The 19,227-nt window shown below is 40.5% G+C and overlaps 2 protein-coding genes across 3 annotated transcripts in view; one reads left to right on the plus strand and one right to left on the minus strand.

Annotated features, from left to right (window-relative positions):
• GALNT12 (polypeptide N-acetylgalactosaminyltransferase 12) overlaps positions 1-7,516 on the minus strand; it is a 30,612-nt gene extending 23,096 nt beyond the window's left edge. The window contains exons 1-3 of the mRNA XM_063298741.1: positions 7,077-7,516; positions 4,146-4,315; positions 2,044-2,233 (exon numbers count right to left, since the gene is read on the minus strand). Coding sequence (XP_063154811.1) covers positions 2,044-2,233; positions 4,146-4,315; positions 7,077-7,453 — 737 coding nt within the window. The 5' untranslated portion in view covers positions 7,454-7,516. The remainder of the gene's footprint in view (positions 1-2,043; positions 2,234-4,145; positions 4,316-7,076) is intronic.
• Positions 7,517-12,080: 4,564 nt separating this feature from the next.
• Positions 12,081-19,227, plus strand: part of ANKS6 (ankyrin repeat and sterile alpha motif domain containing 6) — a 29,412-nt gene continuing 22,265 nt past the window's right edge. The window contains exons 1-2 of one of the 2 annotated variants that reach the window (XM_063298743.1): positions 12,081-12,497; positions 14,264-14,760. In XM_063298743.1, coding sequence (XP_063154813.1) covers positions 12,145-12,497; positions 14,264-14,760 — 850 coding nt within the window. In that variant the 5' untranslated portion in view covers positions 12,081-12,144. The remainder of the gene's footprint in view (positions 12,498-14,263; positions 14,761-19,227) is intronic. The other variant, XM_063298742.1, reaches the window with a different exon arrangement.

The following is a 19,227-nucleotide window of genomic DNA, read 5'->3' on the forward strand; positions in this document are numbered from 1 at the left end:
TGGCCTGCCAGGACTTCCCATATAGCCCACAGAGTGTCCAGCGGTGGCATTTCATCTACTCTTCATCTTATACTCTTGCAAAGGGGACATTAAGGTAGCACATGCAGGGCGCCTCTTCAAGACCTTTCTAGCATTCTGAAGTGTCACATCTCAGGAAGATGGTTATAGAAAGGACGAATGAAGCCAACTTTCTCAGAGTGGTCACTTCAAACATCTAGGTACTCTGGAAGCACAGTCTCCAGAACTTGCTTGCACCTCATCTTTCTCATCAGGAAAAGCAAGAATTCAGCAACACCAATCTAAGAGAGCTGCCACTTCAACATCACTGTAGTGGTTTCTCATGGGCAGCTATGAGATGTTAGAAGGCAGAGCTTTGGGGAGAGTATCTGGGGAATAATTTGGATCTTGAACACAGCTCCTGTACACAATGATGCAATAACTCATGTACACAGTGATGCAATAATGTATTGCTTTCAGGAAATGGATATTACTATTACAGTTTAATGATTTACCATTTAACACAAGTATATGGAGTTTGTAAATTTAGAAACCATAACTGGTAATATATGAATTATTCCAGATGATAGTTAAGTATAAAGAATGTAAGTAACTTTCATCCTAAATCTTACCCTATACTGCCATCTTGTGGAATATTCACATCATTAAGAATAAAAGTTATATCTTTGGTTATTTCAAAAAGGCTTCAAATATAAATGTTGTAAAATAAGACTCTACTAATATTCACTGGAGTCCATTCAGGTAAGTAAAATAATTAAATAAAATTGAACTATAACTTAATATAATTTCTACAAAATATTACATTTAATTATTACAGTAAGATTTAACAGACTAATCAGGAGAAGGGGGTATTGTTCCACCCAAATATCCATTAAACCAAAATAAGTCATTTGTGGTGACCTATATCATTTATAATGATGTCATTATACACGTGATGCAAACTGACACAAATGACATAAATATAATGTAATTTAGTGTACAATTACGTGCCTTGTCTGGGCTATTTTGAATGCAGTAACTTCTCTGTTGTTATTATTACATATATTTGGATGGAAATTTTGTTTGTTTCATTCAGGTTTGCTAAATAGGGATCCATTAAATCAGAGGTTTACAGTATTAACTATATGTGTGATTGAATACAGCCAGTATTCAGAAAGGAATTCACTCAAAAATTCCACCTGCCTTCTTTTTTTAAATCTCCACTTTTATTGCCACATGCTACTAAACCCACAGACTCTTTGTTTTGGTTTTTGGTTATTGAAAAGTATCTTAATTTCATGTTTTTGCTATTAGTGATGTAACAATATATGGGAAATATATGATGTGACAATATATGGGAAACCCTGCAAATGTTATACAAATATTGTAATTATCCCATACGTATAATGCATTTGTTTTCCTTCTTTCTTAAATCCCTTTCTCCCATGACTGTTATTCTCACACTGTCACACACTGTCTCACGTTCACGTAATGCAACATCATTATAATGAAGTCTCACTCCCTCAACACCAATAACCTATTTTGAAAACAACAGCATAGTATCTGGAGAATGTACGCATGACATGAAAATGTATACAACCTACAGCTACTCACTAAAATCATTATGACAGCGTAAACCAAGCTATACTTCTTTATTTTACACTGTCATAACAATTTCAGTAGATTGATTACACCTGAAATATAATATTCCCACATCATTTATTTATGTAACATGTTGAGAAGGTTATGTATTTAATCTTTTGAATCTTATTTGTGGTGCCCGTCATATTTTTGTTCACCATAAATCTGTTGTTCTCATATAATGTAAATAATTTAAGCACTAGTATCATGTATTGTAAGAAAGTCAAATGAAAATAAGCATCAAGATCCTTGTAGTCTAATATATTCTGTATTCATTAAAAGTAAAAAGAACAGAATGTGTAAAATACAAGGCATTCACTTTGGCTGTCACAGCCTAAAAAAACAACACAAATTATCAAACGTTTCTAATTTTGGAATTAATATGAAAAACATTTATTTATTTACCTTTCTAATAATGGTTCAAGCCACTCTTCATGGCATTCACAATGGCAATCGAGAAATGTAAGAACATCCCCTCTTGCTACTGACGCTCCCAGGAGCCTTGCTCGAACCAGCCCTTCTCTTTTATTTGCTCTGATAAGCCGTACCTTGCGCAAATTTGCCAGATAGTTTTCCAAAGATTCCTTTAAATGTTCTGTTGCAGAGAAATAACAATCTTACTGTTATCTAAAGAACTCATAGTAAACCAGTATACTTCTGCATGCACTTCGTTCCGCCTGAGCAGAGACTAAGCCAGACAAACAGCTTCCGACAGGAACGCAACTGAAAAAGCTTGCCTTGCCTGTCATTTGCAGCGGTACATTCAAAACACAATGTCTTTGAATCACCTGGCCCTCAAAATGGTTGTTTCAAGTGTTCTGAGCCTAAAACAAAATTTTCATGTTCCAAAAAACATTATTTTGTTGTTGGAATAACATAACTTGTTTTATTTAGAATGGCCAAAATAACTTGACCATTCAGAGTCCTCCTGCTGTGATTGGGCTGTTTTTTGTGACATCCATTTCAATCGTTATCAACCACCACTGTACGTTGTGATGAGAGGAAAGTAATATACAGTATGATGCTGAGTAAGTGTCACACAAACTTTTGTTCAAAATGCTCAGCTCTCTCTCAACCAGCTTGTACAACTTGTAGTGGTTAAGGCACTAGGCTAGAAACCAGGAGACTGAGTTCTAGTCCCACCTTAGGCACAAAGCCAGCTGGGTGACCTTGGGCCAGTCACTCTCTCTCAGTCCTAGGAAGGAGGCAAGGGCAAACCACTTCTGAAAATCAGCAGGGACTTGTCCAAGTAGTTGCCAGGAGTCAAAAAATGACTCGAAGGCACCAAAAAACCAACCAACCAACCAACCAACCACATACGCACAAACAAGAACTGTAATTACAATTACATCCCAAATCCACCTGATTTTGTAAGTCTTTAAAAGGGGAGACTAAGCTTTCAGTGTTGACTGATCCTGTCCATGATTTTTTTCCAAAGGAGAGGTAATGTCACATTTTCTGATTAACAGAATATACAATTAGATTTCAGAGATGTGTGATTTAGTAATTTTTTAGAATATTTACTTCTTGTGAACTCCCAGTCCTGCAACATCTTTCGACCTGGTATTCGGAGAACTGTTCACAAGACTTATTGGTAAACCTGCTTAATTCCTGTGCTGAGCACATATTTAACAAGGTAGTATTTAAAATGGATGGAAGATTAATACCATGGCATACAAATGATACTACATCATGGAGCATGAAAAATAATTTGCAATATTAAGCAAAGCTACATTGAAGGTATGTCATTTTCAAGATATCTCAGTACAAGCCCATTTTATACATAAATATTTAATCTTAACAAAATACTCTCAATCTTCATACCAATATATAATAATTAGGTAAAGGTAAAGGTTTCCCTTGACGTAAAGTCCAGTCGAATCCGACTCTAGGGGGCGGTGCTCATCTCCGTTTCTAAGCCTTGGAGCCGGCGTTGTCATAGACACTTCCGGGTCATGTGGCCAGCATGACGACTCGGAACGCCGTTACCTTCCCGCCGAAGCGGTACCTATTGATCTACTCACATTGGCATGTTTTCGAACTGCTAGGTGAGCAGGAGCTGGGACGAGCAATGGGAGCTCACCCCGCCGCGCGGTTTCGAACCGCCGACCTTCCGATCGACAGCTCAGCGGTTTAACCCGCAGCGCCACCGCGTCCCTTTTATATAATAATTAGCATAGGGAATTATATCTTGCTTCTTCAGACTTACAGTTTATGATGATAAAACTGTTGTTTCTTTTGTGAGACAGTTTTTTTTTCTTAAATTAATGAGGTAGCCAAATTTGTTTATGCTGTTCAAGAAGCAGAGAAAACTATTTTGGCTCTCTGTTCGGTTTGCTTATTTATTTATTCTTATTTGTAATAATATATTGTGCAATAATACAATGTTTATGATTACTCTTCATTTTTAAATGGGTCTGTCTTTCCTACTAATGCTGTTGGACTTTTTCCTTTCACTGGCAATCCTGTACCAGCAAAGTGTTTGTAGAAATACCTCCTCAGCTTACCTTTATCACTGTAATCATCTACAAGGATAATTTCCTCTAGAAGAATATCAGGAGATGTCTCAAGAACACTATGAACTGTCCTCAGAAGCGTTGACCAAGCTTCATTATAAAAAGCTATTACAACAGAAGTCTTTGGCAAGTTATAATAATCATATTTTTTCTCTTTACATCTATAAGAAAAGCACAAAGTATTACAATAATGAAAAACCAGGCATAAGTGTTCATTTTGTTCCTTATATTCCAATAACCACCTCATCAAGGTACTATAAAATTACACTGGATTGCCTTTAACTACAGAAAATAAATTATTATACCTATTTATAGCCAAATAGACAATCAGAAGCTGCACTCCAGTTCTACAACAGAATAGTACATGATTTATCTATGGTGAATGCGTTGTACTCTAATGTTAGCAATTTATACTCCCAAAAAGAAAACTGATGTGGCTAATTCTTTTTCTATGAGCAATCTTAGATCTTGCTATTAGAAAGTTCTGTAAACAAGAAACAGAGCCAAATATGTATAATGTAGGGTACTGAACTTGCAAAACTGAAAAAGTAGAAAACACTGTCAAAAACCACTACTAAGGCTGGATGATATCAGTCAAGAATAAGAAAACATTTACGAACATGTTTAAGGATCTGACACAATTGACACAATAATGACCTGACTCATGCATTCATGTAAAATGCAGATTTCAGATTTATTGCAGATGTGTACAGAATGAAAACACGATCAAACGATCTGCCAGTTCTTTGATCGTGGGTTCTGACAACATGGTTCTAAATGCATTTATCCAAAAGTCAGTCCCACAAATTCATTTATGTTTTACTGTTTTATTTAAACTTAAGACTACAATCAGAACTACAAGTCTTGAGAACTATTTCAATGGAATTGAGCTATGGAGTTTGCACAGGTTTATGAACATTTAAAAATGTCCTACTTCTCAAATCCTTAGACTCTAAAATATGAGGAAAATATCCTTCCCCAGACTTCCAGGGAAGCAACGATGGACTGAAGAGTAGAGCCGACAACCGCAGCGGAACAAGAACCTACCGAAAGGCAAGTTTCATTACACCGTGCATTTCCTTGTATCGTTGATGAAAGAAGTTCTACGTAAGCTAAGAACTTTAAAAAATTCTTATTTTTGGAATAAATAGCAAAAGGGTGATTAGAACATTGATTTTGGAAAGTTATAAACTAACTAAGGGGCCAGAGAGACTTGGAATAAAGTTTTGAAATTAATTATAAGAATCCTTCCTATGGGTTGTTTAAAATTTTAGAAAAAAAATATGAAGATTTTGAAACTAAGTGTAAGAAGTCTTCCTGTGGGAAAATGTTGTTGATTAGAAAAAAATATATAAGAGAGGACTTTGAAGGTTGGACTCTAGAGGGAACCAGAAAGAACTAAGGTTTATATTAAAGGAGAAGAGACCCATTAATACAGAATGGAGCAAATTAATCTGACTTTGAAAGAATTCTAGGATATTTGGGAACAATGCACTCAGAAATTACTCTTAAGATTGCCTGTTATTGTAAAAACAGATCTAAAAGAAGTTATAGAAGAAGAACAGATTCCACTGGACAAAGCAGACTAAGGCTGATTCAACTGTGGATCTGAAAGTGGATGTAAAAATGTCAGCCTACAAGAACAATATGGAAAAAGATCTCACACTGGACTTACAAATGAAACCAGCTGTCTTATTAACTAAAAGGGACATACAAGTAATAAATCAGAAGAGTGGCTTGGATAACTTTCTTATCTTGGATTTACAAAAGAGATGTGTTAAACTTAGGAAGGAATTTCTGAGAGGAGACAAAGTGAAAATGAAAAGAATCCTTCTGGGACACTTTTTAAAGGGATTAAAATTAAGATTCCTAAAATTAAACAGAAGGAATACAAAGTTGATTTATTTGACCAAGGTTAAAATGTTGTTTCTGGTCATTTTTTAATCGATTTATCTTGACTAAGACCGAATGATGAGGCTTAAAGATTTGTTTCTAGATAAGAGATAAAATACGGGAAGAAGAGATCCTTTGTTGAATTTTTAGAAAAAGTGATTAGTTACTGTGTTAAAAGTAAAGGAAACGAATATAAAATATAAAACTGGGTTATTTGGTTAAGGTTAAAATATTTGTTATTTCTGGTAACTCTTAATGGACTTTTGCTGATTAGGACTGAGTGACCAGGTTTTAAAATTTATTTATAGATAAGCGATGAAATATGGGAAGATTTATGGACTGAGGAATGTATGATATGAGGTTTTGCATCTTATGTTTTTATATTACAAGTCTGAATATAGGAACTGTCAAACTACTCTGTCAACTGCTTTGAAAGGCTTTTTGGCAAAAAAGAAGGTAACCGGATTACAGAAATTACTTTGACAATCCTGTCTGGATTTCATTCCTAGGGTCTGGGTTCACACAACAGTCTGGCCTACGCTGTGTTTGTACGTTGTGCATAGCCAGACAGTTAGGCTCATTAAGAAAATCACGCTTCAGTTAAACATGGATTAGCATGTTATATGAATGCATCTTTAACGTTGGGTTAGCTTGCTGTGTGAACCCAGCCAAATGCCCCCGAGAGGGTGAGCTCTACTTTGCAATCCTTGGCTTAACCTCGCTGGGTGCCTTTCGAGGGCGCGCCTCTCCCTAGTTCAGCGCCTTTGCAAATGCAATCACGAACTACGAAAACTCATCTTAAAAGTGCCCCGAGATGCTTCGCCGGGACTACGACTGCTAAAGTAAGTCCAGCAAGTCTATGTCTTGGCATTAAGCACAGCACGACTAAAGCACAACGGCCCCTCTCCTTGGGCCTCCCTCCCCCTCCTGCTAGCTGCGCCTGACTCCGGGGACGGAAGCGTCCTCCCTCGCGCGCTCCCCGGAATCCCGGCGGCGGCGGCGCCTCCTCCTGGCGCCCTCTGCACTCACAGCGGGTTGCGGCGCTCGGGCAGGCGGCGGTGGAGGGAGATGCGGTCGCTCAGGTAGATGTTGATCTGGTGCAGTTGGACGCTCTCCTCCTGAAGGCGTTGCTCGGCCTTGCTTAACCCCAGGCGCACCGGCCGGCCCAGCTCGCCCACCTCGGTCTCCCTGCCTAACGGCGGCTTGTCGTAGACAGGTCTGCGCAACCGTCGCTGGGCTACTTCGGGCGGCAAAGAAGGGGGCGCCGCTGCTTCTGGACTCTTTTCCGGGCCCGGCAGATCCCAGTGCCACAGCAACAGCACGCCCACCGCGCCGAGCCCCGAGAAGAGCGCCACAACGAGCGGCCATCCTCCTCGGCCGGCCCGGACTCGCCGGCCACGCCGCATCCCAACTTGGGCAGAAACTTCCTCGCCCAGGACCTTTCGGTGCTGCCCGCAAGACAAGTCCGCCCGGGCAAGGGGGGGCGGACCGAAGCAGCAATAAAAGTGAGGCAGAGAAGGACCGCCCCGCCGTGGCTGCTTTACCCGAACTAATCGCGGAAGCGGCTGCTGGCCTCCGAATCCTTGGCTTACAACGTGGCGGTGCAGGGCAAGCAGAGAAGCTGCGGCAGCGCGGCCTGCCCAGGGACGCTTGCTTTCTCCCGCCGCGGAGGAGAGTCGCCAAAGAGGAAAGCGAGGGTAAAAGGGAACTTGCTTTTATCTCTGAGCCTCAAACTTACCTTCTAGCAAACCTCACCCCCCTTGATGAATAAAAGATGGTCCAGGTTGAATTGCCACATAGAGGAGGAAAACCTTTTTCAGGAGAGGTCAGCCGGGGAAGGAAGGTAGCGGCTCCCTCTCCCCCCCAGCAGTTAAATTGGGTGGAAGGACCTTTCCAATAATGTTAAGGGGAAGGGGTTTTTAATGGGTGATTTTTGAGAAAGAGTTTAACCCCCTTCCCATGATGCCTCCTTTCCTCTATCTTAATGCAACCATCCAGTGGCACCTGTCTGCACATTCCATGGCTGGGTTCACACATCATGGTTATTTTTGTTGTATTAATCTTAGTGAGAAGCCAGTTTGGTGTGGTTAAGGCACCAGGCTAGAAACCAGGAAACTCTGAGTTCCAGTCCCACCTTAGATACAAAGCCAAGGCCCAAGGTCAACCAGCCCTTGGAAGGAGGCAAGGGCAAACCACTTCTGAAATCTTGCCAAGAAAACTGCAGGACTAGTCCAGGCAGTTGCAGGAGTCAACAATGACTCAAAGGCAGAAAAAAAAAGTATTAATCTTAAGTATTGCTTCCTATGTCATCATCTCAAAGTGGTGTACAAAATACAAGTACAAATAGCAAAAAGGTTGTGTGTGTGTATGTGCGTGTGTATGTCTATGGAAGGAGAAGAAAATTAGAAGCAACAACAAAATCCAGAAAAGACTTCAGTGAAGAATTAAGTTTTCAACAGGTACCTAAATGGTGTAACAGAACATGCCATGTGAATCATTCTAAGTTGTGGATTGCATAACAGTATACTGACAGCAAATTTACTCAGTTCATGCACCGTGCTAAACCGTAACCCATGATTTACAAAACACAATGGCCCTCATTCACACCACTTGAATGAGTCTCCTGCTACTCCCAAATTTGTCTGATGATCTGGTGGCAAATGACAGATGAAACCCTGGTTAAATGGAGAGTTAACAGAGAGTAAACCAGCTACCCTGGTTGCTCTGGGGAAAAAATCTGAAGTAGTCTGATTGGGGTTGGAGCCACCAAAGACAGAATGAAAAAAACGTCTTTTCTAATACCACCTTTTCCTCTAAAGGAGAAGAGGTGGGGGAAAAATATATGCTATACTATATTTGGCTCCCTTTTCAGCTTCATCCCCACTTTTCTAAACTGCCATAGCTGAGATCTACTGCATTTGCACAACAGAATTACTGCAGTAATTCAGTTTCCTGGGTTCACAGAACTTACTAAACTTACTAATATTCACATTTTAGTCAGGCATGTATTATGAATCTAGCTGAGCAGAATTCCTGTGTACATACCCTATGTTTTTATGCTGTTACAATTATAGTTAGAATTTTGAGTTCTGCTATCTAGGATATGCTTCTAAAACTTCCTACTTCGCTGCTTAAAAATGGCTCTTATATCTCTCCCCCACCCCCCATTGTTAGTATCCCAGACTGAGGGGGAAGAGAAAATTAAGCACAAAAACTTTTGTACTTTTTGAGAAACTTGAAGGACTACATACAACATAATCTTCATAAAAAGTGGAGCCATGAATGTAAAGAGAACCAAAGTTTGTACTTTGAAGACAAAAAGTGACAGGAATCCTTGAAACTAAAAGGAGAAGAGGGAATGAGAGGAGAAAAATGCAGAAACATTTAAAGGAACCCCAAATCTTTGATGCAGGTTCCTTTTTCAAATAGAAACAAAGATTGAACCCCTACTTACAAATGTAGGCCCAAGCCCTGCAGAGCCTGAGATAATTTGCAATCTGCAGGAGCAAATATACCCAGTTTGGTAGAAATTGAGCAGGGCCTGGAGTGTACAGATCTAAATGTACTTGTTTTTGCAGATTAAATTGCACAAACATATTAGCCTAATCCTGCAAAAACAGTTGCTTTAGCAGCAACTGCAGCAACATTTGATATGGTTGCAGAAAATAAATTGTATTGCATTGCAAATATTGCAAATTGGCTGAATGAGGTTTTTTTTAAAGAAAAATATTAGGCTTATTTGGAGCAAACCACTGAACAAGAATGAGGTTTTTTTATCTAAAGAAACATACAAATAGAGATGATCAATTGTAAAAGGAAATTGAAAAAGCACTGTGGAGTTACTGAAATGGAGATGCAGTGACTCAAAAGACTGATAGTCCCTCAGACCAGATCTTGCAAAAAGTCAACAATACTAATTTTATTAACAATACTAATAGCCAGGTTGGTCTAGTGATTAAGGTACCAGGCTAGAAATCAGGAGACAGAGAGTTCTAGTTTCACCTTAGATATGAATCCAGCTGGGTAACTTTGGGCTGATCACTCTCTCAGCCCAACTCACCTCACAGGGTTGCTGTTGTTGGGAAAATAGGAAGAAAGTATGTAAGTATGTTTCCCGCTTTGGGTTATTTATAGAAATAATGAAGGTGGGATTAAAAAATTTTTTTAAAAAAAAAACCCTAAACCAGTGGTTCCCAACCTTTTTGGCACCAGCGACTGGTTTCATGGAAGACAATTTTTCCATGGACCGGGGGGGATTGTTTTGGGATGATTCAAGTGCTTCCTCTTTTTCCTGACCTTTTATTATTTTTTCTTTGCGCCGTTTGGAGATAGCAGCCAATGGACTTGCTTTCTCTGACAGGAGGCGGAGCTCAGGCGGTAATGCGAGTGATGGGGAGCAGCTGTAAGTACTCAGGCTGTAAATTGGCTCGCCCACCACTCACCTCCTGCTGTGCAGCCCAGTTCCTAACAGGCCACGGACCGGCAGCAGTCAGCGGCCCCGGGGCTTGGGAACCCCTGCCCTAAACAATACTAAAGCTGTTTAAAAAACAGATTTTCATGAAACAAATATTAACAGCACACAAAACAGAAAGCTCTTCAAGGGACAATAGCTAGGAAATTTCTCCTTTATCATTAATAATTAAAATAAAAAGATTGTGATTACCTTCATTTACCATCTATTCAATAGCTTAGAATTAATAAGGTCCGTGAGACACTTATCCTGAGGTCTCTGCCTTAAGCTGCTTGTCTCCTGTGCTGAATCTGGCTGGAAATGAAACTACCTAAAGAAATTGCTGTCCAGATTTCAACCCATTTTTTTCTCTCAGTTGCCAGATGTTCTTTCCAGAGGGTGGTTACCACAGCTTCTGATTGGTGGATTCCCTGCTGCTTTATTCTGCCCACCCCTGCCAAGAAATCAAGTACTAATTGCTTTCCTTAGTGAATCTTTGAAGACATGGTTTCCATTGATAGATCTTTTATATGGCCCTCATCTTGGTATCTGCAGCTTATACTCATTATTTTTGGTCCTAGTTTATGTGGCAATGGGAAATAGTTAACTGAGCATATTTTATATGGCATCCTTTTCTGTACCTGAACAGATATCTTGGCTCCTCCACAGTCTTCTTTTCTCCAGACAGAACATCTTAAGATCTTTCAGCTTGGCTTCATAGGGCATGACCTCAAAGTACTGTCATTTTTGTTGTCTTTCTCTGAACCTATTCACACATATTTGATATAGTGCTGTTTCTGATGCAGCCCTAAATGGTGTTAGCCCATCTAGCAGGTATCTCACACTGCTGGTTCATGTTCAGCTTATTCTCAATGGCCAAGTCCTTCTCTAATATAGTTCTTCCAAGCCATAAATTCCCCATCTTATATGTGCGCCCTACATTTTCCCTCTCTAATAACTTACATGCTCCTTGTTGACTGGTATCTATTTTCCTATCAGCCGGCCTTCCAACCTGTCCAGCTTGGACTGCAATCCTATTCTGTCTTCCTGCTGAATTTCTGAATGCTATGGGCCAGCCAGTTGTGAGCCTTCCTTATGATAGTGCCATCCAAACCAAATTTTAACAGCTTGTTGGTGAAAACATGTGGGACCCTTATCAAAAACATTGCTAAAATCAAAGTCAAGAGACTGGAAGAATATGTTTACCTTTTTATGTGAAGACTATGCATGCTGTGCTTAAAAACAATGATATCATAGATGTGGGAGAGTCCCGTTACCCTTGCAGAGCAATCTGTTCAAATATTTTACAAGAACTACTTTAAAAAACCGAAATATGTACCATTCACGTAATAATCTGAGGAGTGTAAAATTTTCTACCCTGTTTTGTAGGAGGACACAGCGGGGGAGAAGGAAAGTTGTTATTAGCATTGGCACTACGTGCCTGAAGTAGGGAGGAGGGCTGTGTTGCAAGCAGAAGGCTTCCTAGGCTAATCCCCTTTCCCATATTAATTGAAACCACCCTTGTCTCTCCCCCCCTGCCGAAGGCCTCAGCAGCGCAGGAGCTTCGTCCGGATTCCTCCCTCCTCCTCCCCACGGGCGGAGCGGAGGAAGACAACAGACGGGTTCGGAAGGGGGCCAAGTCCGCCGATGGGGGAGTGCGGGGTGCCCGCTGGTGTCCAGTTGCTGCTTCGCGCTTGTGATCAGGGAGACTGCGAGTGCGCCCGACGATTACTAGTGGGACCTTCGCCAACCGCCGGGGCCGCTGAAGAAGCAGCGGCAGAGGCTGGGAGCGGCTCGGCCAGCGGAGGTGGGGTTGGGGCTGCGGCGGACATTCTTCCCGGCTCGGTGCCAGTGGACTGCACGGACGAGGCGGGCAACACCGGCCTGCAGTTCGCAGCGGCCGGGGGACACGAAGAGCTGGTGGGCTTCCTGCTGAGGCGGGGGGCCTCGGTGCAGAGCCGGAACCACTGCGGCTGGAGCCCGCTCATGCAAGCAGCCAGGTTAGCGCGGCGGGAGGAAGGGGGGTGGCCTCAGCTCGGCGGTCCGGGCTTGGCTGCGCTGGCTGCGTGGCTCGAGCGTGCTGCCTACAGCTCAAGCTCGGGATAAAAGAACGGGTGGAGCAGCTGATGGGGACTCCCCACAAGCCGCTCTTTCCCCAGCCGAAGGAGGATCTTGGCTTTTTGCGTAGTTTCCAGACCACTCTCCTTTGCCTTTTCAACTGGATTTTCCTAGGTCTTTGGTTTCTTCTGCGCCTGTTGTACAGTTTTATTCTACTGTTACATGTTCTGTTTTTTTTTTATTGCTTGTGTTTTCTTAGTACGGTAAAAAAACAGGTGAAATGTAGTATACAAATGCAACAATGCAGTGACGCAATCACATGTAAACCAACTTATATATCTTCATATCATCAATATCTAAAGTGACAGAAGTCACTATAGACTTCTAATTGTCACTTTAGATATCAAGCAGATACAAGATTTTATATTTTAGGTATATTGCCTGAACATAATGTATGAGCAAAGCAGATTGAAACACCACTGAGGATCTATTGCAACATTCAGTAGATTTGTGTCTTATTTTAGTTTCTTATAAAGCATTAGAGGGAGGCATTTAAATCTCAGATTCAGTGGCATGGAGAGGATTCTGGATCCTTATATAGTTTGCATTTTGTCCTGAGATCATTTCTTTCCAGCCATTTTCTCTTCTGCTAGTCTGAGAGTAGACAAAAATAGCAAATGAGAAGCAATTTTGGAGAGGAATCAGAGGCTGAAGGAGGATTCAGCACACTTCCCATCTATGCATGCTGTGCCTTAATGAAACTCCCAGGGTACTTAAGTGTTGTAAATAAAAACATAGAAACTCTGCTGCTGCATCATCTGGTTTGACACTGAAAGCCAAAACTATTGCAGCTCTGTTGGGTATAGTTTCAATTTCAGATCTGGTCATGCAGTCACATTGTGTTTCAAATGATCCTGAGATAGTGAAGAAAGCATAATAAAAATTTGAAAATATAATAAAACATGTAATATAATAAACTAGTACTATTGCTCACTGTTAAAAGAAAAACGGTGTTTAATGTTTCTTTTCTTTTTTTCATTCCATATAGTAGTTTCACACCGCAGAAGTAAAATATGCACAAGCCGAGCTGCTGTTTTACAACAGGCCTTAGCCCTTTGGGCAGGGTTTTAGGATCATTTACGGTAGCATGTGAAAGAACAAACTGCTTTTATGATAGTGGCCTTGAGTTTGTCCAATTTCTCCATCGTTACCACTTATCAAGATAAATGCCCAAAGACATCATTCTATCAAAAAAGTTTGATGCTTCCTCTGCTTTTCAAACATTGGAACATTTCCAAAGCTTTAGTTCATTTGGAACTAAAGTTGACCTTTGCTTAAAGAGTTGTGCCTCCTGACACCACAAATATTGCTGTTCTTAAATGTTCTTGTTATTATGTATACAGTTATACAAGGCTGCTATTCCCATATTTTTGGAACACACTGTATGAGCTTTAAGTAATATAGAAATTTATTCAAATGAAATGCCGCATGAGATATGCTGAAGCTGAGGCAAGCATGATGTTGAACCTGGCCACAGTATTTCTAGTTGGACTGAGAATCAAACTGGGGAGGTCCTTGTACACAAATATTCAGTCATTGAACTATTATAGTCTTCTACATTGGTAAGGCAGAATCCTTTTAAATCTAAATAATGCATATTTATTTTCTTGGATATTGTAATTTTTTTTTTCTTTTTCCCCAATCAAAGGTTTGGACATCTAAATGTGGCTCGCATCTTGCTGGAAAATGGAGCTGACCTTAATTCACAGAATAAATTGGGAGCCAGTGTACTCACCATAGCGTCCCGGGGTGGCCATATCAGTGTGGTTAAGCTGCTGCTGGAATCTGGTGCTTATATTGACAGTTATGATCACTTGAGTGTTAGCTTGGACAGCAGTAAAGAAGAAATGCCAGCTGTCACTCCCCTCATGACTGCTGTCCAACATGGACATGAGGCAGTAGTCCATCTTCTATTGGACTGGGGAGCTGATTGTAGTTACTCAGTGAAGACTACGGGCTGGACTCCCCTGATGTTGGCAGCTGTTAGTGGAAGAGTTAGTTTAGCCCAACAGCTTATGAACAAAGGAGCCAATCCTGATCATCTGAATATTCTGCATAAAACACCATATGAAGTATCTGTTGATTTCAAACATGAAGATATGATGGATTATCTGGCACCTTTGACAACAGTTAGACCTCAGACAGGTATGAGCTGCTTTCACTTTACCTTGAAGTTGAGTATTAATTTTTTTTTAATCAGATGACAGCAAAAAGGATACAGGTAATCCTCAACTTATGGCCATTTGTTTAGCAACTGTTTGAAGTTACAATGGCACTAGAAACGTGACTTGTGACCATTCCTCACACTTACGACTGTCGCAGCATCCCCACAGTCACATGATCAAAATTTGGGTGCTTGGCAACCAGCATGTACTTAAAACAGTTGCAGCTTCCCAGGGTCACATGATCATCATTTGCGACCTTCTCAGCCAGCTTCTGACAAGCAAAATCAATGGGGAACTGTGGAATTCACTTAACGACTGTGGTGATTCGCTTAACAAGCCCTGCAAAAAATGTCACAAAATTAGGTGCAGTCACATGATTCCTTGCTTAATGACCGCACCACTTAACTATGAATTTTCTGGTCCCTATTGTGGTCGTAAGTTGAGTACTACCTGTAGTGAGCTGAGCCAAGTCCACTGAGGCCTAAGCTACATAACGGATAAAATACTGTGTTGCTGTTCTTTTATTTTTTTTTACTTCAGTGAAAATACAGAGTACAGATTTTTCTGTTTAGAAAAATTCCCCTTTGTCATGTCAGATTAAAAAAGAACATAAAACCTGTAGTGTGGGTTGTTGTTGTTGTTAGTTGCCATTGAGTTGTTTACGACTCATGGCGACCCTATGTACAGTATAACAGAATGAAATGCTGTTCGGTCTTGTGCCGTATGCCTGACTGTTCCAATGTTTGCATCCACTGTTGTGGTAATTGTATCAATCCATCACATTGAAGGTCTTCCTCTTTTCTGCTGGCCCTCAACTTTACAAACATGATGTCCTTTTCAAGCGATTGGTCTTTCCTGACAATGTGCCCAAAGAATGAGAGTCTAAGCCTAGTTATCTTCACCTCTAGGGAACATTCTGGATGTATTTCTTCTAAAACTGATTTGTTTGTTTTTCTGGCAGTACATGGTATTTTCAATAATCTTCGCCAACATCACAATTCAAATGCATCAATAGTTCTTCTATCTTCCTTTTTTAATGTCCAACTTTCACAGGCATATTGAGAAGACCATGGCGTGAGTCAGACGGACCTTTGTTTTTAGACTGACATCTTTACTTCTGAAAACTTTAGATAGGTCATTGATGGCAGATTTTCCCAGTGCGATACATCATTTGATTTCTTGATTACTATTTCCCTTGGCATTGATCGTTGATCTGAGTAGAATGAAATCATTGACAACTTCAATTTCTTCTCCACTTATTGTGACATTGTTTATTGGTCCATTTGTGAGAATCTTCGTCTTCTTCACATTCAGGTGTAGTCCGTATTGCTGACTGCAATCTTTGACCTTCATCAGCAAGTACTTCAAGTTTTCTTCGCTTCCAGCAAGCAAAGTTGTATCGTCTGCATATCGCAGGTCACTAATGAGTCTTCCACCAATTCTGATACCCCGTTCTTCTTCATACATTCCTGCTTCTCAAATTATTTGTTCCGAGTACACATTGAATAAGTAGGGTGAAAGTATACAACCTTGCCGCACACCTTTTCCAATTTTGAACCACTCGGTGTCACCGTTTTCTGTTCTAATGACTGCCTCTTTATCCATGTACAGGTTCTGCATGAGTACAATTAAGTGCTCTGGAATTCCCATTTTCTGTAACATTAGCCATAACTTGAGGGACGCGGTGGCGCTGCGGGTTAAACCGCTGAGCTGTCGATCGGAAGGTCGGCGGTTCGAAACCGCGTGATGGGGTGAGCTCCCGTTGCTCGTCCCAGCTCCTGCTCACCTAGCAGTTCAAAAACATGCAAATGTGAGTAGATCAATAGGTACCGCTTCGGCGGGAAGGTAACGGCGTTCCGAGTCGTCATGCTGGCCACATGACCCGGAAGTGTCTATGACAACGCCGGCTCCAAGGCTTAGAAACGGAGATGAGCACCGCCCCCTAGAGTCGGATTCGACTGGACTTTACGTCAAGGGAAACCTTTACCTTTACCTAGCCATAACTTGTTATGGTCCACAGAGTCAAACGCCTTTGCGTAATCAATGAAGCAGAAGTAAACATCTTTCTGGTATTCTCTACATTCAGCCAAGATCCATCTGACATCAGCAATGATATCTCTCGTACCGCATCCTCTTCTAAATCCAGCCTGGGCTTCTGGTAGTTCTCTATCAATGTAAGGCTCCAAGCGTTGAATTATTTTCAGCAAAATTTTGCTAGCATGTGAAATCAACGAATTGTTTGAAAATTTCCACATTCTGTTTGATCTCCTTTCTTTGGAATGGGCATGAATATGGATCTCCTCCAGTCAGCTGGCCAGGTAGGTGTCTTCCAAACTTCTTGACATAGAAGAATAAGTGCTTCCACTGCTGCATCTGACTGTTGAAATATTTCAATTGGCAATTCATCAGTTCCTGGAGCCTTGTTTTTCGCCAATGCCTTCAGTGCAGCTTGAACTTCTTCCTTCCGTACCGATGGTTCTTGATCATATTCTACCTCCTGAAATAGCTGAACATCGACTAATTCTTTTTTATACAGTGATTCTGTATATTCCTTCCATCTTCTCTTAATACTACCCACATCATTTAATGTATTGCCCATAAAATCTTTACGGATAGCAACTCGGGGCTTGAATTTTCTCTTCAGCTCTTTCAGCTTGAGAAATGCTGATCGTGTTCTACCTCTTTGATTTTCTAGCTCTAGGACTTTGCATATTTCATCATAATATTTTTCCTTATCTTTTTGAGCTGCCCTTTGAAATTTTCTATTTAGCTCTCCTACTTTATTCTTTCTTCCATTAGCTTTAGCTACTCAGTGTTTAAGAGCAAGTTCCAGAGTCTCATCTGACATCCATTTGGATCTTTTCCTTCTTTCCTGCCTTTTTAATGATCTTTCACTTTCTTTGCATATTATGTTCTTAATGTCTTCCCACAACTCTTCTGGTCTTCGATCATCAGTGTTTAGAGCATCAAATCTATTTTTGAGGTGATCTCTAAATTCAGGTGGGATGTTTTCTGGATCATACTTTGGCACTCTTGGATTTGCTTTAACTTCCTTTAGCTTCAGCTTGAACTTGCACATAAGCAGTTGATGGTCTGTCCCGCAGTCAGCTCCTGGCCTTGTCGTAACTGATAGTATTGAGCTTCTCCATCTTCTCCTTCCACAAACGTAATCAATTTGATTTCTGCGTAATCCATCTGGCGAGGTCCATGTACTGTATATAGTCATCAACTATGTTGTTGGAAAAAAGTATTGCAAATAAATAAATCATTGGTCTTACAGAATTCTACCATGCGATCTCCAGTGTTGTTTCTGTCCCCAAGTGCATGATACATATTTTATGTATAGTCTGAGTTTATGCCTTGTACTAAATTGGAAATTATGATTTATAATCCAAAGTGACTGGGTGATGCCAAAAACAGTCAAACCGCATTGTAATTTCATACTGTAAAATGTATTTTGCTAAGTTAGGATTTTTTATAACTTTAATTATTGAATTCATGCATCACAGTAGTTAGCCAGAAACAAAAAAAGACCCATTATGACTTAGCATATGTGAGGCCGGTACATGTGCAGCTTAATTCTAAAGTGACTGCTCTGCATATAATTATAAACTATATTGTATTTTGTGATTTTGTGATTTTACAATTTTGTGATATTCTTTTAATAATCATTTATCTTTTTATAATGATTGTTGTTATTTATTCACCGCTTTCACCTCACTGTTGTATGCTGCCCAGAGTCACCTTGTGTGAGATGGGCGGCCATATAAATGTGAGCAATAAATAAATAAAATAAATAAATATAAGAAGGCTTTCTGGCTTAAACAGAGAAGCTACTCAGTTTATATGTTTGCTGAGCTGTTCCATAAATCACATACTGGTAGTCCTCACTTAACTATCAAAATTGGGACCAGCAACTTGGTCACTAAGTGCTGCAGTCCCTAAGCAGAAAATCATGTGTCCATGATGGGCTTACGTCTTTACTTCCCCTTCAGTGGCTAAGTGAAGCAACAGAGTTGCTAAGTGAAAAATCATGTGACCATGACTTAGGATATTACTCTGTTAACTCTGCTTGTTGCAAACTGGTTGCGAAGCACATGAATGGTGATCACATGACTGTGGAATGCAGTCATAAATGTGAGGATTGGTTGCAAAGATAATTTTTAGCACTGTCATAACTTCAAACAGTTGCTGCACAAGGCAGTCAGTAAGCAAGGACTATCTGTAGTAGGGGTTGTGCTTTACACTATACCTCCTTTCCCCCAAACAGACTACATTCTGGCTTAGCACAGTACATCAGTCCATGCTGAGATGTGATGATCTTAGCATAGGGATAAGCATACATTTCGGGGTAGTGAACACATTAGAACTTTGAGAGGATATCATGGGCTTTTCACAAAATGGCCACTATGGGATAGTTTGCCTGTTTACAGAATGGCTGCCATTA

The sequence above is a fragment of the Candoia aspera genome, chromosome 3, assembly GCF_035149785.1.
Source record: "Candoia aspera isolate rCanAsp1 chromosome 3, rCanAsp1.hap2, whole genome shotgun sequence".
In the NCBI taxonomy this organism is placed as follows: domain Eukaryota; kingdom Metazoa; phylum Chordata; class Lepidosauria; order Squamata; family Boidae; genus Candoia; species Candoia aspera.